General features: G+C 38.1%; 1 protein-coding gene across 13 annotated transcripts in view; it reads left to right on the top strand.

Moving 5' to 3' along the window:
* The window catches only part of ncam1a (neural cell adhesion molecule 1a), a 261,999-nt gene extending 239,278 nt beyond the window's left edge, over nt 1–22,721 (top strand). For 7 of the 13 annotated variants that reach the window (XM_055046943.1, XM_055046940.1, XM_055046939.1 and 4 more), the window contains 4 exons: nt 9,960–10,167; nt 11,536–11,652; nt 13,066–13,455; nt 17,513–22,721. In XM_055046943.1, the coding sequence (XP_054902918.1) occupies nt 9,960–10,167; nt 11,536–11,652; nt 13,066–13,455; nt 17,513–17,633 (836 nt within the window). In that variant the 3' untranslated portion in view covers nt 17,634–22,721. Of the gene's footprint in view, nt 1–363; nt 1,810–9,959; nt 10,168–11,535; nt 11,657–13,065; nt 13,456–17,512 lie in introns of those variants that run through there. The other 6 variants (XM_055046945.1, XM_055046949.1, XM_055046944.1 and 3 more) reach the window with 3 other exon arrangements.
* The last annotated feature ends 622 nt before the right edge of the window (nt 22,722–23,343 follow it).

The following is a 23,343-nucleotide window of genomic DNA, read 5'->3' as shown; positions in this document are numbered from 1 at the left end:
ACTCATTGGCTGTGCTACTAACAGACTAAGACTTTTCTTTTGTTTTTTTTCAATTCATTCCTCTGACTTACAGTTCCCGTCTTTATATTTCTCAGTTCAGTTTAAAAATCGCCTTTTCGACTTGGATTTCTGAATTTCTGACCTATTTTTCAATCTCTCTCTCCCTGTTTTCCCTCTTTATCTCCTGCTTCCCTTTTCTCCGTGTCCTCTCCCTGTCTCCATGTGTGATCTTCTGGGCACTTATGGACCATGACATTGCCATAAACACAAATTTCTTTGTTTGTTTGTACTTTTTTAATGCCACTTGATGACTATCACCTTGTAAATATTGCCTTTGTGTGTATTGATGGCGAATGACTCCAGCTACCCTGGGCTGCCAGTGCGTGTCGTGCAGTGTGGCGATTCTCCTGCTGTCAGCGCTGACTTTGCTCTGGCTCTCATAAACTGATTTTGTTCAAGGAGAAAGAGGAGAATCTGGACCTTTTCAAATCTTTGAGTTCAGGCTCCTTTGCTTTCTATGCCTTCTGACCTTTGTGCAGCCACACACAAGTTTGGAAACAAAAAGATGAAGAGTCAAGACCGTTGGTTTCGTGTTATTACAGGGTGCTCAGTACTTGCATCATTTTCAGATTTGGGGGAAATTTATGGTTCAGTTCACCTTTTCATCTGTTTTCATGTTGAGCAGCGCTGTGAAAAACTATCTGCCCCTTACAGATTTGTCCTGTTTTGCTTTATTTGTCACACTTTAATGTTTCAGATCATCAAACACATCTTTGACTTAACAGTAATTGCTTTCAGTGTTAAATTATGAACTAACTGCGTGACCTATTTGGAAAGCTGGTCACACCCAGACCTGATTATAGATGGAGATACGTAGCACTGCTGCCTTGCAGCTTAAAGGTCCTGGGCTTGAATCCAAGCTTGGATTCATTCTTAATGCAATCTCCATGTTCTCCCTGTGCACGCTGGCTTTCCCTCCGGGTACTCCAGCATCCCCTCACACCGTCTCTAAATAATCCTTAGGTATGAGTGTGTCTGGTGTTTGTGATTTCAAATGGTCCAAACGACACCTCTGAATTGCTAAAAAAAAAAAAAAAAAAAGGTTAAAAACACTTTTACAGTGACCTTTTCAAATTCCTGAGGTAAATATGAATGAGATTCAGTGCCATGGCAGACTGCTCCTCATTGAAAACCCTCCAGTGAATCAATCACAATTCTGCAAAGCAGAGTGGAGAAAACCAGGACCAGATTGGTGTACAAATGAAATCATTGCTTAACATTCAGACTTGAAATGAAATGATGTCTTTATTTATTTCAAACAGATAAAATGTCAAATATATAATAAAATAAGAATTAAACTTTCTAATGCCATTTGAAAAGGAGCAGAAGAAGACAAAGTTTAATAAATTTTACCCTCATCCACCCCATCCAACTATGTCCCTCGTTACACATATTTGCACATCTAACTTTTACTCCTTCAGCTGAACCATTGAACTATGACAAATAAACAAGCAAAGGAAGTCTACAGACAGGCTTTTTTCACAGCTCTGTATATGAGTATATTTAGGGAAAGGGATTTTTTAAATGCTTGTCAATGTTACCAGTTGCAGGTGTGTTGATTCAATGCAGTATTGTTGCTTTGTTTTACATATTTGAACACTAACACATTCATAATGCCTTAATGTGATTTTAACAGGGGTGGTAAACCGAGAAACTACCTTCTACTGCTAAATAACAGGTCTGCAGTGTTTGAACCGGAGACGGCCATTGTAGCAGACATTTTTCCTGCAGGACTTGGTTTCTTGCTGAACAGAGACCTCACTCCACAGAAATGCCACAATGACATAAAGGCTTGAACACAGCATGCAAGCTGACACAAGGCATGATCCAGTATTCCACAATATGCAACGCAGCTGCTTCAAATCCCCTCTCTCCAACCTAGCCGCCCCCAATCGAGCATTATGAATGTGTTAAACAGGAGACAAGTGCAAATCCTGTGCCTGAGTCCTGTCGAGCTCCAACTGTCCCGCTGTTCAACAAAACGAAAGATGAACTGAGATTTTTAATAGTGGTTCCAGTCGAGTAATTGGTATCTGACAGCAGTTTATTTTTCCACATATTATTCTCATTTACAGAAATGTACGTATGTAAACCACCTTGTAAGGAGATGACGGAGGGTTATGAGGGAGAAAAAAAAGATAATCATGTTTTGTGACAAAGTATACATAACTCTTTTCAAATGAATACTCAAGAAATACAACACATCTGCTGTTATTTTGACAGTTCATGCTCTCTTTTTACCTAAAACACAGAAACTGTCAAAAAACATAAACACAGCAACTGTTTAATGCCGCAAAAATGATTTCAAGAATGTGAGATTATTTTATTGTTTGAGACATTTTTGTAAATGTATATCAGTGTATTTCCATGTAACCATTGTAGGGTTGAAATAAATTCTTTCTTTTTGTTTCAAGACAGTCATGGCTTCCTGAGGCTTTAGTGACTGAACCCCTGACTCAAACGTTCAAAACTGAAAACCTCAACCGCTGTTCAGTGCGGCTCCTTGTAGTCGAAGCTTTGGCATTGCTGTTTAAAATCTGCACTAAATAAACTTGAATATCAATACAAAGTTTATTTACTGTACTAATTAAACTACGGAAAGTGAAACTAAGTTACATAGATTCACTGATTTATTTCTAAATTTTACCTCTGGTATTTTTGATGATTATGGCTCATAAAACCCCCAATTTTTAGCTTGTATTATGAACTCATAAAAAATTTTGACTTACACAATTATGGAGAAGACCTCAGACAAAGGGTCATTGCCAAAGAAGAGTTTAATCTAAGCACTTTACTAGAAGTTAAGTGGAAGGAAGAAAGCTAACTGCAGCCTCTTCACATAACCAGGATATGAACCGCAATGTTCACTTTACATTTGACAGGCTTTTGGAGATGCTGCTTTTTGTCATGTGACCACTCTGCCACGAGTACCAAAAACTGCTTTAATGTCCAGGATCTCACTGACCAGAGATTTGATAACACCCTGTGACGAAAGGGAGTTATCAAGCGGAAGACAAGAGACACCAGAACCAGCAATGCGGATGAGCTGATGGCTGCGATTGAAGTAACCTGTTCTTTCTGAATACCACAGGCTGAACTTCTCCATGCCACGGTGCACTGACGCAGTAATTCATGCACATTTCAGTTGATTTTAAATTTCCTGATAAACTTGAGTTGTGGGTTTTCATCAATCGTCAGTATGTACAAAAATAGAAATATTCCTCAGTGTGTTATAATCTAAGTGTATGCAATTATATTACGTTTAATTTAAAATGTAATTACAGTAATTACACTTTGAGTGATAAACTAATTTACTGAGATGCATCTACATATACATGAACTTTTTTATGGCACAGTCATAACATAACTATATTGTTATGTTATGAGAATTTATTTGATGTTTAAATATGAATTTTTAAGAAGTAGGGTTACATGGTGTTATGAGCAGCTAATATCTTAAACAGTAAAGTTGTTTCAGTTTGAATGGACACAACGTCTGCCTAAACAATGTAACACAAGCAGGTTAATTTATTTTCAGACAGCTAGGGAACACATGGCTTTCATTACTTTAAAGAAGTCTGTTTTTTTCTTAATATTACCTTTTCTTCCTGTATTATATGGTCTAATCTGACCAGATCACCTTCTTAGTGATGTTGAACCATGTTCAACAGTAACCATGTTGAACATGGTTACTGTGACTTAAAGATAACTTGTGGAAAAGTGCATTCATCTTCAAAAAATTCAGAATTTATTTGATCTCCAGTTGCTCTAATATTTTCTTATGAACATGTGACCCATCAATACTCTCATCAGCATGCAGCACTGGCTGCACATGCATGAAAGCAATAGAAAACATATTCAGGACACCACTCAGTTTATATCAATTAACCCCTTATTAATGTCGCCCTGGGCATCTTCCCACATGAATCCTAATGAACACTGTGGCTGAACCATGTTTCCCTTTTCTTCCACTTCACATCTAGTCTTCACTGTGTCGGTCCATCACAATGAACACTAATTAGATTTAAAGACATTTGTTGATGAGAAAAAGGTGAAAACCAGCAGGTTCGATGTGTCCCTCTTGACCTCTGGAGTCTGTAAAGCATAAAAGTCATCACTTTTCAGGTACCTGTTCAAATGTAATGTTTCATGGAAGTAAGGGAAGGACGCGTTAAAAGCTCTTCTTTAATTGTCTCTAACCAGACAGAGTTTATAAAAGCTCTCAGGTCCAAGGTTACTCAACACTCTTTGCACAGTATAGATTTTTTTTAGCTCCAGCAACTCCAGCAGCTGCTAAAGAGCAGCAGCATCATAATACATCAGACTTATGAATACTAGAATCCCATAAAATTGTGCTTAACATTTTGTATTGATTTGCAAATCAATACAAAATCCCACAGATTTGGATATTTTTGTCTGTCTCATGTAGAACATATTGTACCATATTGCAATACGGTTGATAATGAATCATTTCTGAGTTTTCTTTAAGGGTCAATCATTATGCTTTTTTAAAGTTGCTCTTGTTTCATTATGATGCTTCCCAGTGAGCTTAAATGTCCTGGTAATAATACGTTGCAGAAGCAGAATGAATCAGTTCGAGAGGCTTTCTGTGGGCGTTGTCCTGCTTCAGTCTGGAGCTGAAGTAATTCAACAAAATCTACAGTTATGCTTGGAGAAGCAGCAGGTTCCAGCTGCCTGTCAGTGGTTCTCAATTTGTTCAAAATAGGCAATTTTCAGAGGTTCACTTATTAGCTTTTATGGAATATTTAATGTCACTGAACATGTAAAGACATCAGCTCAACCATTAGATTCAGTGTCCTGGTGCCAAAGCTCAACCAACTCTGAAATAAGTGTAAGGGTTTTTTCCTCCTGTAAAAACTGTTATTTATGTAAAACGGCTCATGCATTCAGCTGTAGCTGAATTGATTCATACAAAAACCACCGGCATCAGATCATTCCGTTAAAAGGATGAAAGGCATTTGAACTGCTGGGATTTATGGTTAATGCACCAAAATGTAATAAAATCCACTATAAAAACATGGAAGATGTCAAAATAAAAGCTGCTTTTGATCATTAAACTGACGGCAGATAAAAACGCTCTGGCATAAATAGGGCTTAAGACTTCCTTAAGGGATATTTTAAGAAGAAAAATTTCTAATGTCAGTAAATTCCAACATTTGGAGGAATTGTTTAATAAATCTTGAATCTCTAAAACACAGAGTTTAAATGCCTCACTAGATCCCTGAGGATGTTATTACAATAACTGTTCAACTGAAACAGATACATCAATCATACTCCGTATCTGGATATTCATGATTCAGCTATTGATATGGTGGGAAAACAGTTTTGGTTTTCAACTGAGATTTGTTGGATTTCTCTTTGATGATCCGCTTTAGTTGTTTCAAGTGGAAAGACCTCTATGCCATCATCCTAATCTTTACCTACTATCAGAGAGTCCCCATCCAATTCACAACAGTTATTACTTACAATTGGTTATTACTTCAAAACCCAATTTTTAAAGGAGGTATGAATAATTATGGTCCTAACTGCACATCAGATTTTGTTTCATTCGGTCATAATGAGACATGCCTGGGACGACTGCGCTTCCGTTTAATCTCAACTAAATTGTGCTGGCAGGAAAATGAGATATTAGGACCCCCCAGAGTTCCTCTCCTCTTCCTCCTGTTGATCATCAGTTTGTTGAGTAATGGCGGTGCTGATCAGCTTAGAGTGAAATTAATCAGGCTCTTCGTCTCGCAAACTTCTGCAATATTTCTGTTACCTAAAACAAATTGCATGTAGTCGCTGTGTGCATGCAGTCTGCAGGAACAGCTGCAGCTGCTGAGAAATTTGAGATCAACTTTGTGCAGCCTGACATGATTCCCCAGGTTGTGTTTGCTGGATGTCATTAATTAGATGTCACTATTGATTAAGGCTCAGGATTAAAAAGCAGTAGGCGTACACGTGAATGTACAATAAGTTGGAGTTACTCTGAATGCTAAAAATATCCCATTGTCTGTTTTAGTTGGAACTTTGTTTTAATCGATATCCTTAAATTCATTCTGCTTGCTAAAGCTAAAAAAACAAAGAGAGAAATAGGATTCTGACATCAAGCCGCACCTCTTGTTTCAGCGTCCATTTGTTAAAAGCTTGAAGCCACTCAGGCTGCAGATCCACAAAGAGTTTCCAGACATGATCATCAGTCAGACAACCAAGCCAGTTGTAAGCTTTGCTGTGAACGCAGGCCAGAGCTGATGGCGTTTTAATGGCGGTGCAGCGCCACACAGTGGCCATACTGCGATGTAGATCTTTTTTCTTTCTTTCTTTATTGGTTTAAATAAATAAGCCAGAGCTTCACTGGGAGAAACAGAGAAGAGTCACAGACTTAAAAATAAAAGTCCAGGTTTCTGTAATAGTAAAAAATATCAAATCAAAGCAATAAAAATCAATTCTAATGCAGAAATGTGCCTTTAAAAACAGCAAAGCTCTAATGTACTGTACCTCTAGTCAGTTCCTGGTCTAAGCTCTTTTTGCATGAATTACTGCATCAATGCGCCGTGGCATGGAGGAGTTCAGATCTGATTCTGCTGAGATATTCAGAAAGTCCAGTTTGATCGCATCTACATTGCTGGTTCTGATGTCTCTCCTCTTCCTCTGGACCGTGCTCCATGGAGGCTCTCTGGGGTTCTGGTCAGGCCTGTTGGCTGGTGTTTCCATGGTGACTAATACCGGTGTTGGCACTTTTGGCAGTGTGGCCCAGTACAATGTTCTCCTGGAAGATAAAATCATCTCCCTAAAGGGAAAACTGCTCTGAGAGTCAATAGTTGCTGAAAACTTTCCATGAACATATTTATTATAAACAGCATGCTGTGAACAGTCAGCAGTTTTTCCTCTGCTGTGTTGGTAAATTAGCATTCCTGTATTGAACATTCATTTTTAATTTAGCCTTATGTCTTACTCTCAAACTTCTTGGAATCAGAATTTTGGATTTTTGTTAAAACTGAACAAATATATATTGAAATACACAGGATCTACTGAAATAGATTTTTAAGAATAACTTTACTTACTTTACTAATGACCTTCTACTTGAAGGTCATTAGTAAACCACTCCCTTACACGCTGAGTGTAAGGGAGTGTTTCTGTCAAGAAAAGACAGAAAATCTGTAAAAAAGAAATTGTTTTTTTATAAAATTTCCAACAACATGCCTGTTAGATCCATCAATGCATCTGTTTTTTTTTTAAATATCAGGCACATGCTTTTACTCATCATGAAATGTCTTTGCAGAAACCACTCTGAGCTGTGAGTTGTGAGATGCATGGCCATGTTTCACCTCACACTGCTCTGTTTCACACAAGCACAGATAACCACAGTGTGCATCAGTTGGTGTAGCTCATGGGACTTTACGATGTTAATGAATCATCAATGTAAGTTGTGTTAATATGCGTGATCGTTAGTGCTGGACAGGCCTTATTGATCTCTCAGACATGTGTGGGATTTTCAGTTTTAGAACTGAGATTTGTCACATTTAGCGTGTCACCAACAGATTCCCGGGGAGCCGGCTCAGTCCGGCACCTGCAAACAGAAGTGTTTCTCCCGAGTCCCGACACACAGATGTGAGCATTTACACCTCCACCCCTAAACCATGCGACATGATTTATTGCTCCTGTTAAAATGCAAATGAATCAATGAGCAGAGGAGAAACACAGGTTGTCTGTAACGGCACGTTGGCACCTGTAAGAACACGCAGCAGAGACACGCTTCTGATGTTCCAATCAGTCAGGAGGGGAAAGTAACAGTTAGAGAATTTAAATTAGAGTTAGCCTTGGGATGCTGGACTTTTCTTGCACTACTGGCTGTTATTAACTTCCACCAGATGGAGAGAGGGTAGGAAGGGGGGTGTGCTGCAAAGATCTCAAGGTGAAGAATTGAACCAAGGACCATGGCAAGTGGACCCAGGCATCACACAGTCCACCTATAAAAAATATCATTCTGCACTGCAGGATGAAAGTTGTGTTTAGCTTTGCTATAACTGTGTACAGCAATGCTGAAAGATTTACATATCTAATACTCCGTGCAGTGATTATGATCTCATTCTGCAAACATTACAAGCTTGAGTAATGAAAAGACATTAGCCGCGCATAAATGCTGATTTCCACACACGAGTCCTTGGACATTCTTGCCACTTTAGAGGCAATTTCAATCAATAGGAAGTACCTTGAGAGAAATTATGCTAACATACAATCTTGGTGTAATTTTGAGTGTTCTTCAACAGTTGTTTTCCACAAATTAAATTTGGTTAACAAATGGTGGTATTTCATTCTGTCTGGCTAGCAAATAATAAGAGGCTCCTTTCACATGAGAACATGATCTTTATTTGGAAAATGTCTTTTATTTTTCTTTTACTGCTCCAAAAGCTCTTTAGCCAGGATTTCTGCACTGTTCCACTTTCAGTTAGTAGTTTAAAAATACTCAGAATGGGCTTAAATGTGTCTAATAAACCTAAACCTTCCTCTAGGTTGGAATGATGGTACAATTTAAAAATTCTGTGTTTAAGGTGGAAATTGCTGGAAAACAAGCGTACATGTTCTCAATGAAGATCCCAGAAAAGCTCCAAAGCCTTTACAATCGTCTGTGGATGCATATTTCCGACTGCCATATGCTGACTTCAGCACATTTGCTGAAGTAATTAACCAATTAAATCAGAAGTAATGCTTTAGGTGTTATATAATAGTGTTTATCAAGCTGTTTATTGCTGCCTTAAAATGAATGCAAACAGTGCCTTTGCCATATGCCAACTTGCAGAACATTTGTTTGTGAGGACAGAAAACTGCAAGCAAAGTTATTTTAAATAAATATTTTGTTGGACAAATGCAGGTTTTATTCTTTGATGATACAAAGATTTATACTGCAGCTCAGCACTGCCATTTTGAACCACTGAGTTTAACAGAACAAATGTCTTATATGAACTTAAAGGTGATTTAGTAAGCAGAATGGAGCTCCTGCTCTCTCCAGACAGTTTGATGAGCTTTTGATCCTGAGCAGACCACAGTGCTTCGAGAAAACAGCCTTTACTGCATCTGAGCCTCACTCACTCTCTGAATTCATCCCTGTGTTTAGGTTTTATTGTTGTTGTTGTTTTTTTTTTTTTTTACAGTGCATTACCTCTGGGGGATATACTGTGGACTATTTACACCGTGTTCCAAATTATTATGCTTGTGACATTTTCTCAGATTTTCTTAAATGGTCAATGCAAATGATGGCCAGTATTATTTTCATGAACTATTACTGTATAAATCAAATTTTACTGAACAAAGCTCCCCAGGAGAACAGTATTTCTTTCAAAAATAAAAACCTCAAAATGCACTGGTCCAAATTATTATGCACAGCAGATTACACGTGAGAGAGAAGAACGAAGCTGCCCAGACTGTTCTGGACATTGTCTGGAAACCATGCAGGACTTCCTTCAACTAAAGCCAGTGAGAACACTGCATGAAACGTGTCAGCAACATCATGTTCTCCACCAGATTTTATTTCCAAAATCCTTCAGTTTCTTCTCCCAAATATTTTTCAAACCCCCAGAGCAAAGAGCAAGAACACTGTTGCAGAACAACTAAAAGTTATTCTTGGATTCACCTTTCACAATTTCATGTTTTAAAAGCTTAAAAATGAATTTGAGTAGAAAGTACTATTGCTACTTTTACATTATAACATTTGCTATTTTTTTTTTTTTTGTATTTGTTTTTAAATGTACTTGGTGATTCCTCCTTTCTCCTCTCCTCTCCTCTCCTCTCCTCTCCTCTCCTCTCCTCTCCTCTCCTCTCCTCTCCTCTCCTCTGCTCTTTCTCTTCTGTCTTGTGTGGTTTGCGTATCCCCCCTTTGTCTCTCTCTTCCTCTTCAGACACTGCAGACGGCAGCTCCGGACTCAGCACCGGCGCCATCGTGGGCATCCTCATCGTTGTCTTCTTGCTGCTGCTGGTTGCTGTGGACGTCACCTGCTATTTCCTCAACAAGTGCGGCCTCCTCATGTGCATCGCAGTCAACGTTTGCGGGAAAGACGGCCCGGGCGCCAAGAGCAAGGACATTGAGGAGGGAAAGGCAGCGTTCTCGTAAGCAAACACATTGTGATTTGCTGACTGCTTCTGGATTTATTTAAGGAAAAATATAATCTGACATGCTGTGTAAATTCTGGTAAAGATGCACCAAATGTCCTGGTGAATTGGTGAAGATGCAGCTGTTAATTGGTGGTCAGCCTCCTCCTCACTGGGCCTTGGAGGAAGGTGGATTTGATTTACCAGAAGACCATGATCCCCCTGAAAGACCCAGTCACAGCAGACTCCAAGTTTTCTCATGTTTTTCTCAAGATATCAGACTTTTATTATTACTAATGTTCATAATGCAGGGCACTGTAACAGGCCCACAGCATCACAAATCCTCCACTCTGCTTAACACGAGTACAATCACTAGTTCAGCAAATTTGAAGAAAGTAAAAGGGGCAAAAATAGTTACGGTTTCAGAGTAAAAATAAGAAGTGTTGGTGGTGAAAAAAAAATAGTTTGGCAGCAGTAATTTATTAAAAAATACCTTTTATTGTAAAAACAAAAACAAATAAAGGATCAATTTTTCTAAAAATTTGCACAGTGAGATTAGTCTGCTAAACTAAAAGACATATTTACTTTAAGGCTTTTCACACAAAGCTTTAAAGTAGCCTAATCATCCTCCACTATTACCAGTAATACTGGAGGATGATGTTTCTCAAACAATGAATGCAAAATGCAATTATGTTCAATGATTAGGAATTACTGACAATGCTAGCATGTTTGGAGCAAAGTAATTATTAATGCAACCTTCCTGAAGAGAACGCTGTACTTTGATCAAGAATTCACCTCAATATGCTTCTCCGTATGGAGGCAATGCACACAACAAATAAATATTTCAACCAAAGCCTTCACAAAACACTTCTTCAGAGCCTGTGCCATCCTGTGAACCGAGTCGCAGCGGCGAGATCTGCAGAGATGTTTTGCACCTTTAGATCTCAAACATGTCGTTCCCTGCCAGCAAACGCTTTTAAAGCCGAGCATAATCAGAGAGCCAAGTGTGGTGGCGGCGGCGGCGAAGCCCTCCGGGGGTAAAAAAAAAAAAAAACCTGCAATCAGAGCACGCAGGTTGGGGGGAGGTGGAGGATGATCAAATATTGGCTTGAGTGAACGAGACGGCGCGGTTGACAGCCAGACAGACCGTCTATGTGTGTCTGAATCTTTGAGCTTGTTTGTGTTACACTGCTGCTGATCGTTTGCGTGAGATGACCATGTGTTCTCGGGCCGCAATACAGACTGGCTGCCTGACTGAGACTGACTGCATGACTGAGACTGACTGCCTGACTGAGACTGACTGCCTGACTGAAACCTCCTCATGTCTCACAAACACACGGCTGAATTTATGCATCCGTTTGCTCTTTCCTTTCTTTCTGACGACAGGAAGGACGAGTCTAAGGAGCCGATTGTGGAAGTGAGAACAGAAGAAGAAAACACCCCGAACCAAGAAGGAGGGGGTCCCACTGAGCCCAATGAGACCACCCCGCTGACAGAACCAGAGTGAGAACCGAGCGCTTTAATTGGCTCTTTGAGAGATGGTCCAAAACCGAGTTTACACACTTAATTGGTGGCTGGAAGGCTTAAATATGTGAAATCTTCAGATAAAATAAGACTGGGCTAAAATATAAAAACAGCTGTATGGAAGTATTCATACCCATTGAACCTTTTCGCATTTTGTCACAATACATCCTCAAGTTTTAGTGTACGATATCAGAATTGAGGTGATTAACCAACCTTTAGTAGCTATGAGGTTGAAGAGAAATAAGTCATAGTTTTGTTGGTGTCGACGTTTAACAGCAGCTTTGTTGATTCTTCCAGCTTCGCTCATCTACACACTAAAACTCCTGATTCTTTGCAAAATTGCTCGACGTCATTCAAACTTAATAGAGAGCAACACGCCGACAACAAATGTTCAGTTGGATTAAAGTCTGAGCTTTGACTAGGCCATTCGAACTCATGAATGAGTGGCTTGCAAAAGTATTCATACCCCTTGAACTTTTCCATATTTGATTGAAATTTCTTGTGAATTGTAAACTAGGAAGACACTTACACATGATTCAAAATATTTTCTACAAATATAAAATGAAAAGTGAGGTGTGAAGACAAATTCAGCCCCGTTTTCTCTGTGTACTGAGGTTTGATCATACACACGGCTAATCATTAGCAGTCATCAGGCAACCTCTCGTTTTTCTTTCCATTTCATAATCATGTTGCAGTTTGTGTTGCTCTGTCACATTAAATCCTAATGAAATTCATGTAAAATAGAGGTTTTAACATTAAGAAAAACTGCCTAACGGTTTAATGGATATTAATACTTCAGTTGATATACAGCTTTGAGGCTGAGAAGCTACATTTCTTTTAGCTGTTTTCATGCTCGTTTTGCAGTACAGATTAGGAAGTTGTTTGAAGGAACGTTCATAACAAATTATTTGCAGCCCGATATTTCATTTCAAAAACATGTTGGTGTGGAGTTCTAACCAACAGAGTGGAGAAAATGATTGGTGACTTGCTGAGACCTGAATCATTTCAGCTCTTTAGGTTTAAGGTCCGGCTCACGTTGGATTTGTGTGGCTTTATGTTGTTTCTGTACCAAACAGAATCCCTTTAGTCTCTGTAAAAGCTCAGAGCAGGAGCTGTAGACCAACTCCTTCATCCTGCGAAAACTGCCTGTCCATTCTTTTGATTATTTTGTGTTTTACCCTCCAATATTTTGTTGCTAACATTTTGACTGTATAGATTTTTACTTTTTCCACTGAAGCACAAAAGCACTTAAAACCTTGTTGTTACCCTGACTTGCACTTTCACTCTACCGTTTTTTTGTTTCATATTTTTTTGGCTCTATGCTTCCTCTCCTGTGTCTACCCTCCCTCTTCCGCCTCTCCCCCCTCCTCCCTGCTACTTCCTGCCAAACAGACCTGCCGCTGCCGACTCCCCGAACACGGCGGTAAACCGACTCCCCCCGGCTGCTGCTAACTCAGTTACAGAGAGCTTTAGCACGCCGCAGACTAACTCCTCTCCTAAAAACACCACTGCATCACTTTCCAATTCACCCAAAGCAGACTCCAAATGCAGCGTCGGGTCCCTGGTTGACCTCAGCGACACTTCAAAAGTTGCCCCTGCCTCCATCCCTCCTGTATTAGAGCCAGTTAGCCCAGCGCCCGCTAATGACGACAGGCCTCAGAACCCGTGTGAGTCAGTGAAAGCCCCCAGCAGCACCCAGAGTAAGGACTTACCAGTAGACGGCCAGAGCAACGACGCCCGCTGTGCCCCATGCTCAGACTCCACCACATCAACCCAAAATAAGTATGAACATCTCCGTTTCCTTCATTGCTCCCTTTTGTTCTGGTCATTTCATGAGGGCTGCCATTTTTTAGGAGAACTTCACCCTTAAACGGTTCTTCCCACATGCATGGTTCCACATTAGTCATGCCATATAAACTGATCAGTACATTTTTGCGAGGAAACAGCAAAAGAAGAAACAATTCACCTTTGTGCTGTCATGTCCCTGAAACTCACTGACATTTAATTCAGTAAGCTTCTGTACATCGCTGAACTGTGATTTAATGCATCTAAACACTTTTTCATTGGCAGAGATTTGATTTTAAGAGGCTAAAATCTGGAGCCAAATACAACCAATCAATTATCTTAATAAAACAAAACTTGCTCTTAAAGACCCCATGCAGCCAAGTTTGAGGCCAAGTGTGAAGAAAGTTTGAAATGAAGATCACATTTCATCAGTCCCCTGTTGAAACTGCTGACCTGTGGTAAATATTGATTGCCTCCACCTCACCCTGAAATATGTTTGGCCGTTGGCTCGGTACCAGGATCCAATAAGCATCAGCTGTGGGCAGAGATCCAGAGAAAGCAGGAGCTGTTTTACCTGAATTGATCATGTGGAAGAAGGAGCACAGCTGCAACAGCAGACACGTCCCACACTTCAAGAGTTAGGAGGAATTTGTTACACAGTAAATATTCATAAATTTTATAGCATTCATCGTGGCTTTTTATTTGTTTTAATTTGTGTTTTTTGAAGACTGGCATCTACATCTGCGTGAGAAAACAATGCATTGTGGGAAATCTAAAAACATTAAGTCTGGACATCAGCACTTGTCGATGTCAGGTCAGTTTTTGGGCCATTTAAGGGTGGAAGTTCTTTTAACGTTGCCAGATGTTCACCATCAGTCACTGCATGCCTCCACCCTTCACCCACTGCCTCCACCTCCACCTGTTTGCTTATTAACCTCACAGAAAGGAGCATCTTCCAACCGTTCTGCTCGTTAGCGCCGAGCGCCGCAGGCTAACATGTAGCTCAATGTGGGAAAAGATTTAATAGGTGTGATTAAAAAAAAAAAGATAAGATTAACAAAAAAAATTTCATCAAAAAGATGAAAATAAATTACTAAAACAAAACTCTACATTTGACAGTTTTCAGGAAAAAAAAAAAAAAATCCGAGTTAAATTTTTTCATGTTTTTCTTTTTTTTATTAATAAAATGGAAGAAAAAAGAATAGAAAACAGTGTAAAATTCATAGTTCATGACACATGTAATGTAAAATAGAGCAATTAAAAACATGATGAAATGAAATTTAAATATTAAAGTTAATAGAATAACAATGAATAGAAAACACAAAATTATGTTAAAATAGAATCAACAAATGAAGTGAAACTGCAGCAATCTAAAATAAAATAGATGATATAAAAAATAGAGTGAAACAAATGAAATGAAACAATGGTAAAAATGTTACTATTGTTGGATCATACCTTCCCTACTAGGCATTCATAAGAAACATAACGGAAGGCAATAAATTGAAATAAAATAGTAATTTTTAAGTGATGAAAATATAAGTTAAATCAATAATAAGTACAAAAAGTTAAATAAAAAGGTGAAATAAAATGTAAGCAAATTATAAATGAAAAGAAAATATGATTTTTTTTTAAATTAAACTGTAAGATAAAATAAAACAAATAACAATAAAATAAAACCTTTGATGAAATTTATGAACATAGCTGTATGTAAATTCTGTTTGATAATATTTTTTGTCAAAGTAGGCAGCTTTGGTAGCAAAATCTTTTTCTGGCAATAAATCAAGATAATTCCATTGCCTTACAGAAAACAACGATCGCAGTTCAATCAAATGTGATCCCACGCAGGTGTTTTTGGTGTCGGGGCCACACACACGTCTCCCTGATATATCAGCTCTGAACAGCAGCTGGATTGTTGGAGCTGATTTTTCTGAAATCCGCTTCATAGTTTGCAGACGTTGCTGATTCCTGACAGCCTGTGAAGTGGAGGAGAAGCCTGTAGCAGGAGATGAATTCCTGAGAGACACTCGTCCTTCTCTTCCTCCAGCTCTTAATTTGCTCACTCGCCTGCACAGGGGAGGATGTCAGTGATGAAGAGCGAAGCGTTTAGAGCTACTTGGATGCAGGGAGCTTGTCAGCTCCAAATCAGTGTGATGAAAGCCGACTTGTCATTGGGGGGATTTTCCTTCACAGCTCAGACGGGCCTGAAGCGGAGCGCTCCCGCTGTGCCGTCCTCCATCAGAGCCGCCGTTTTCATTGCCGTAGACTCCATCAGCTCCAGCCTCTCTGTTTGCAGATGGTAAAAATCTGCAGACCGTACAAATGCTGAAAGCTAAAATCTGAAAACGTGACATATCAATTTAAAGTGTGAATGGTCCGTCTATTAAGTAAAAGTTACAAGAGAAATGCAGAGGTTTTTGGCACATCAACATCTAATCAAGGACTGAACCAAGATTCCAGTTTAAATATAATCTCTTATCAAAATAAAAGCCTTGTGTTGTCTTTTAAGCAATTCTGATGCTGAACATTTGTCTTAAATGTTCATGAGAGACTCGTCTGTAAATATCCTGTTTAATACATTAGAAATCCACAGTCCAGCCTTTGCAAATGCTGCAGCTTTGCTAAAAGTGACGGAAACAGAGTTGTTAATTGTTTTGCAAATGCAAACCTGGAAAGTGTGACCTGTATTTTTATCCATCACATTTACCTTTGAAATGTACAAGTAAGGTCCTGGGCGAAAAAAAAGTTTCTTCAGAAGAGGGAGAGAAAGGGAACGGAGTCAAATAGAGTGGCAGTCATGTAGTTTAAAGACGCTTTCCGTGACAGATGTCATAATTAAAAGTGAACAAAAGTCATGATCATTATGGAAGTGTGCACATGGATTTATTGTTTGTTGATTTCCATATCAGACATAGTTTGGTGTTGCATTCAACTCTGAAGCATTTTTAAAACAGATTTTTGTTTAAATGCTAACTAGTGATTCTTTCTTTCATACATGACAAATAATAATTTTGTTATGTATATGCATCATTGATGTCATCTTTAAAAATTATGTTGAAATGTATTTAAATACCGTGTGGAATCATCCACTGTTCTGCTGAAATGCATTGCTTTGTCACAGGCTAGAATGGCCCAGTCAAAGTCCAGGCTTAAATCCGATGGAAAATGTTTGACAATAGAAACTCTGAGCTGTTTCACAAAGAACATTTCAAACTTTGATTTCTAGACGTGGAGAAACATCCTGCAGCTGGAACCGCAGTCAATTCCAGTTCCAGTTCGACAAAGTACTGACTAAAGCTTCTGTTTGCACATTCACATCATGCATTTTTGATTTTTATTTGTAAAAAAAAAAAAAAAAAAAAAAAGACCATAAAAAAAGTGAGAAAACCATAAGTCCTTTTTCTTTCACTCACATAAAATCCCAGCAGCGTGCACAAAAGTTTGACAAAATGTGTGTTCAGTATTTCTGCAAGGCAGAACGAAACTGAACATGAATTCTATGAGGTTTTCCTTTTCTTTTTTTTTTTATCGGTGGACAGGATAGAAAAGCGTGAGGATGAGAGCAGTTGTTTGAGAGGCAGGACAGAAAAAAACATTTTTAGACTGGAAAGAAAAAAATGTAATGTGCGGCTTCAAAGTCTGTCCCCATTGTGTCTGAGCTCAGCTGAGTCCAGATGGCATGTAATCCCCTGGCGTATTGTAGTGGCTGTTGTAGGCCGTGCCTCGGTCCTTCCCTCCTTCCAGCGCTGTGTCTACTGTACCGGCCCTGTGTCATTCCACATCAGCATTCATTGTTCCTGGGAAGTGGCTGTGACATCCATGTGCTCCTGTTTGATGCCTGGCTAGGATAGCGAGCTCAATCCCATTAAGTGTGAAATGCATTCAGTTCCAGGAGCGAGAACAGCAGATTCCCTCAAAGCATCCTGCATGTTTTCACCTCTTTCCTCCCTTTGAGGAATCAGACAAAAGGCAGACAGTTTAGCTGCGAAAAGAGAGCCTCGTCGATTCTAACGGAATCTCCTTTCTCCTCTTTCACTCCTTTTGCTTTCGCCCGTAGCGGGAAGACTGCGAAGAGCGACAACGCCAAAACCGAGCCGGAGGTGAAGAATGCCACGGCCGAGGTGAAGACGGTCCCCAACGAGGCACCTCAGGCAAACGGCAATGAGAGCAAAGCGTAATGTCCGGGTGCAGGTTGGGCGGGGAGAGTTTGGGGTTTGGGCTTTACAGGTTCAAAGCGGGGGTGGTCACAGTCACTGAAACTTCGAAACAATTTCACACACACCACCCCACTGCATTATGAAAAAAATAGCAGCAACTCAGAAGATAAACTGCAAAGAAATGTGTGTTTCTGTGGGAATATGACCAGGAGTGATAAACCTCATGCAACGCCTTAGTTCCTTATACATCCACCCAGATCAGTCATTCTAAAACAATAGATATTCATACGTTATGTTTTTGTACGTAATAAGCAGATCAGCATCTGTAATATTTTCTCTAGATAAACTTGGATGAACTGTAGCTTTACTTCACAGATTTACTGCCTTTAAGATGCACACAAATGTAAGACCGACTCTACTACTCTTTATGCAGTACGCTCATTATTGTGATCATGGATTATTGGTCTTCTTTTTCCTTTATATGTTTTTTGTTCAAGTACTGTTCTCACTGTCTGTTTAGCTGTTCCTTAATGTCTTATTAAAGCATGTGGTTTGTTGCAAAGTTGCTGTATTTCTGTGAATTGGTATGTGATCGGGTTTTGTTGCTTTCTGCTTCTTAATCCTGCATTTTCCTTCATTTCATCTTCACTCTCCCAAAAAAATGGAAAAATGATTGTGAGAAATATTGACATAAGAGTTAATGTCTTGTTTTTTTTTTCCTCCTTAAAAGTTTGTTCCCAGGCTGTTTATACATGCACCCATCAGAGTTTTGTGAATAGTAACTTTAGTGAGCCAATTCTGATTTCTCTTCAGATAAATGCATTCAAAATGTTTTTATTACTTTTTAGCTTTTTAAGACATCATTAAATCTATTACACTTTTAGCAAAGGCAACATCTCAGCACATGGTAAAACAGGGCTTCACAAACAATTATCCAACTTTAGCTTCTTATACTAGCAATTAGCAGTGTTAGCATTAATAGCTTTGTACCACAGTATAAAGATCGCTATTCTATAGAGACGCTTACCTTCAATCTGAGCCCAAAAAGTTTACATTTCTAAATTCACAGTGCTGTGTGGCAGAGATTGAATGCTTGGAAGGATAAGACAAAGTAACTTTTCTGTAAAACCTTTAGCTTTCTGTTTTTTCCGAAGAAATTTCAATCCCTCTCTTTAAAAGGAGAAGCCAAAATATCTGTAGAAATTAGTTTCTTACACCTCAATGTCATCTTCAAACACTCTACTGATATTCAAAAGACTTCTCAATAGACTTCAGTACACATCACTTAGTCTCAACTTCCACACCGAAGAGTGCTGCTGTTAGCACATAATGTGGGACATTAACTGATTGAAAAAATATTGGATTTTTGAGTTTCTAATCCTCAGTTTTTCTTTTGGTTCATTTTCTGTCCTTGCCTGGCTTCTGACAAATAGCATGGTGGGCTTGGTCGCCATGAATTGTTAGTGTCTTACATTTGCTCTTCAAAAGCTGACTACATGTTTTATTTATTTTTTATAAATCAAATAGTTAGAAGATAAAATGTTTTAGTTTTTTTCCCCCATATGCCTGAAATTTTCATGCCAAGACCTAGTTATCCACTCTTACATATTATATGAACCTGTACATGGACTCAATTTCAAGGGGGCCTTAATGTTTTTGCTTAGATTTTTTTAAATCCCAGCTTCAATTCTTTTTATAGGCTCCTATTTAATTCCAGTTCTCATGCCTTAAATTGTCTTCATCTCTTAAATATATTTATAACTCTCCTTAAAATTTATCATGCCACATTAACCTTAACTAAATATTGTGTAGCCAAATATAATGGGCCTTGAATATAAATGAACTGGACCAATGAAAACCTGCACTGCAGGATGTAAATGATGGAAACCTCGCTTAAAATCTACCATTAAAGTTATTTCCTTATGTGAGTAGATTCACCTGTAACCTCATCACACTGTTTGCAGTTCTCCATCTTGTCTTAAAATACATGTATACGGACAAACTAGGTCAAAGATGTCTTTTACTCATAAATTAAGCTTTGTAACCCTGTAAAAATAAAATGACAAATTAAGGTTTGTGCATAATTCGAAATCACCCATGCTTTGAAAACATTTGCATTTGTACGATTTTTACAATGCAATACTTTGTAATAAATTGCAGGGGGAAATGTATGATTCTAATTTTTACAATTCCAGCACTATCAAAACATTTTGATCGAAAAATGTCCTGTTTAATCATGATTTTGATTTTTATATGGGAGCTAAACCCACATTTGAGCCCCTATTTACTGGGAACTTTAAAACCAATCCACACTCATTGTTCAGGTTGACATTTTCTATTTGGAACTTTGCATTTGTAACAAAGATTTCTGCGTTGTGTTTCTGAAACAATTTGTGAAGCATCTGCACAAAACCGATTCACAAGTATAAATATTTTCTGCAGGTGCACGAAAACATGATATCCACAAAATCTAAAATGAAACGGCAGTGTGGCCCACTTTTCCATTAATCCAGCCAAGTTGTTTGTGGGTTCTCATGAAGGACTGAGGTTTCACTATCAGACAATCGGCTGATTCTTCATAAAATAAAATGGTGAAATACCACCAAACAGTAACATGCGCGGTTCTGATGTAGCAGGACTCTGTGAATTCCATACCTTTTTGTGTGCTGCAAAACTTTTGTGTTTTGAGTTGTGAAAATTCACATTTCTTCCTTCTGTCTCACACGTGGGTCACACTTTTCCTGAGGTTTCCTTAAAGTGGTTTGGACAAGTAGGTTAGACAACAGGTTTGGACTTTAGAGGTTAGAGAAACATCAAGTTAGTGTGGACTGAGATGTAGTTGTTCTTATGTCTCATTTTAGAAATATAGATCCAACTGTGTTATGTCTTTGTATTTGGCTCCTTCATAGCCAGAGATATTTTTTTTCTTCTATCATATTTATTGTTACCATAATAACCGAATTCAACTGGAACTTTGGATATTTACAGCTTCTATTTTTGTTGTGTGGCATCAAATCTGAAGGCGCTTGTCTAAATTTGGTAAAATAGTAAATTATTGTGAAGCATTAAAATAGTCCAATAAAAGATGTTTTGTGTCACTAATCCATCAGCATCTTATGTCATTTATTGGCCTTTGTATTGAGTCTTTTTAAAGATCAGCCCATACAACTACATGGAAATCAGTTTTTCCTTCTAGCAGTTTTATGAAATGTGTGAATATTTTTTATTTGAAATTATTTTAACGGCAGCACCTTCCAAACTTATTGGCTCTCATGGTAGAAAGTCTCAAAATTCATGTATCCAACCTGAAATTTCAGGAAATTTAATCAGTGATGAAAAAACTCCCACCTTAAAAGCACTTTTTTTTTTCAAACAAAAGTGTTGGCAACTCTTAAAATTATAATAATAAATGTACCAAATTTATTTCCCGACTCTGTACACTGTTCAGCTGATCGTACTGTGAAGGAACTTAATGCATAAGTTGAATATTAAGAGTCACAGAGGCCCATGCTATTTACGTAAGGCGGGTGTTGAATTTTCAAAAATCTGGAAATGAATGATATTAAAAAAAAAAAAAAAAAGAACAGCCACTAGCCTAAACTTTACAATATCTAAAGAAACGTTTTTAGAATTTTTAAAGAGGTGGTACAACTTTTCCAAAGCTCCATTATGACTTTCTTAAAAAGTGCTAAAATAAAACAAAAACATAGAAATGTTCCCCAATGACTAAATCTTCCTAAAGTAAAGTTTGGACTTTTCGCTGCTTTCTGATGAGGTCGTGTTCTTTTTGCATCTTTACCACAGTGGTCAATAAATAAACGTAAAAAAGATAAACTGTTGAACAAAGTCAGGCGTGATTGCAGAAGTTTTAAACAGCAAAAATCTTTCTTTAAAAATTGTTTCCAAAAAGTCCAAACTCTCACAAGTTCTAAAGCTTCTGAAGGTGAACCACCAAGCAGAGGTTTATTTTATATCAGGTTTAGCTTAAACTGATTAGAGTTCAGCGTCTAGTTTGATTGTGATGTAGCCAGTAGCGAGCGGCTGAGTGCCTTTAGACTGAAAAACGACGCCATGCATTCCCTTCCTCTTGGTTTCTGTATTTCAAAGTTTACTTCCTCCTGTCAGTTTATTTTCTTTCGCTGCTCCATTCAGCTGTAAATGAAGCTTCTTCAAACCCTCTCACATCTCCTGTATGGCTGTGTTATTCCGGTTCCTTTTGGATGTTTTATTCTTTTCAATCCTTTGTAATAAATACTTCAAGGGTCAGATTATTGCTGAGAACCTTACTCTAACTTGGCCGCAGTCTCGTTTAAGAAAGATTAGCCATGACCAAAACCACACGGACACAAGCCAATGCAACGAGTCAAAAGGAGATATTCAACGTTTTAACGCTCAAATCTAGCATCACAAGCTAAGAGCATATAAATTAGGTTTCCAGAAATGATCGGATTTGTCAGAAGCAGCATGAATAATTTCTAAAAATCCCTTTTTTTTTTTAAGATTTATTTTCTTCATGTTTTTATGCTTTTCAAATGTTGTGGAACTTGTTCTGGTCTTTTCTAAAACAAAACAAAAAAAAAGTTAACTGACTTACTTTTGGCTTGGAAATGTGTGAAAAGTGACATTTCGCCTTGTTTTGTTTTGCTTTTTTTGTTTCTCTGGATTAATCAGTTTTGCTGGTTTATGTGATTTTTTTTCTTCTTATTCTTCTTAACCAGTCAAACAGAAGGACTTGGTTCTGTTCTGTAAAAACCCGCTTTGCATTTCTTTTCTTTTTTTTTTTTTTGATCGGGGAATAAAAAAGATGAAAACTTCCTCTCAAGGCCCCGCGCTCACGCTACAGCAAAGGGATTTGTAACATCCAACATGTTCAGAGGAGCCTCCACTGCCAGCAGCTGGTCACTGTTATTGATCCAGAACTTTCTGTTCTCCAGTCTCTCTCTCTGTAAACAGCGGCTCGGTGTGCTTCTCCTCTGTCTGGGTGTCTGTCTGTTCACTATTCCCTGGTGTAAATACAGAATACTAACTGAGGAATGAAGGAAAATACATTTTGACTTTGCATTCTGTCAGAAATGTTTGTGTTCAATAAAATTAAAAGGAAAAAAAGAACATTTTGTGAAGAATTTATTGATTCTGTTCTATTAAAAATGGTGAGCTCGGTGTGAAAGAAAATGTGAGAAACAAACTGAAAATTTTGAGAAGATTTTTCTCAATATCTCCAGTCAGAAATGTTAAATCCAGTTTATTTAATAAAATTTTAATTCAATCTTACTTTTTTTTCAATCACATTTTATTCAAATTAATTTATTTTAAATAACCTAATATTAGTTACAAAGTTTCAATGTTGCCTGTAGCTTTGGGGAGAAGTGGGACGTATTTTGATCCTGAATATATAAAATAAAAACCTATAAGTTAGATAGATTCCATACATTTAATCACCATTTTCAAGTTAACATCCAACAAATCCCCATTATGTTAATTGTTACACAAGTTTGCTCATTTTCCTGCTCAGCTCTTTATGAAATAAAACTGGACATTCAACAAGTTAATTTTAGAAAGTTAATTAGTCAGGCCATTATATTACTGCAAATTTTAAAATTCAGTTTATACTTTTTATTATAAATTTACGAAAAGTCATGTGGCATGTGTTCAGCTCCCATAACAGATGAGGAAACAGAAACAGATGAGTATGAACGGCCCTCAGCTGTTTATGCTCTTCTTCAAGATGTGA

Source organism: Poeciliopsis prolifica, unplaced genomic scaffold, assembly GCF_027474105.1.
Source record: "Poeciliopsis prolifica strain line A6 unplaced genomic scaffold, Auburn_PproV2 SCAFFOLD024, whole genome shotgun sequence".
Lineage (NCBI taxonomy): Eukaryota > Metazoa > Chordata > Actinopteri > Cyprinodontiformes > Poeciliidae > Poeciliopsis > Poeciliopsis prolifica.
The sequence above is the reverse complement of the archived record's forward strand: the minus strand, read 5'-3'. Positions and strand labels throughout refer to the sequence as shown.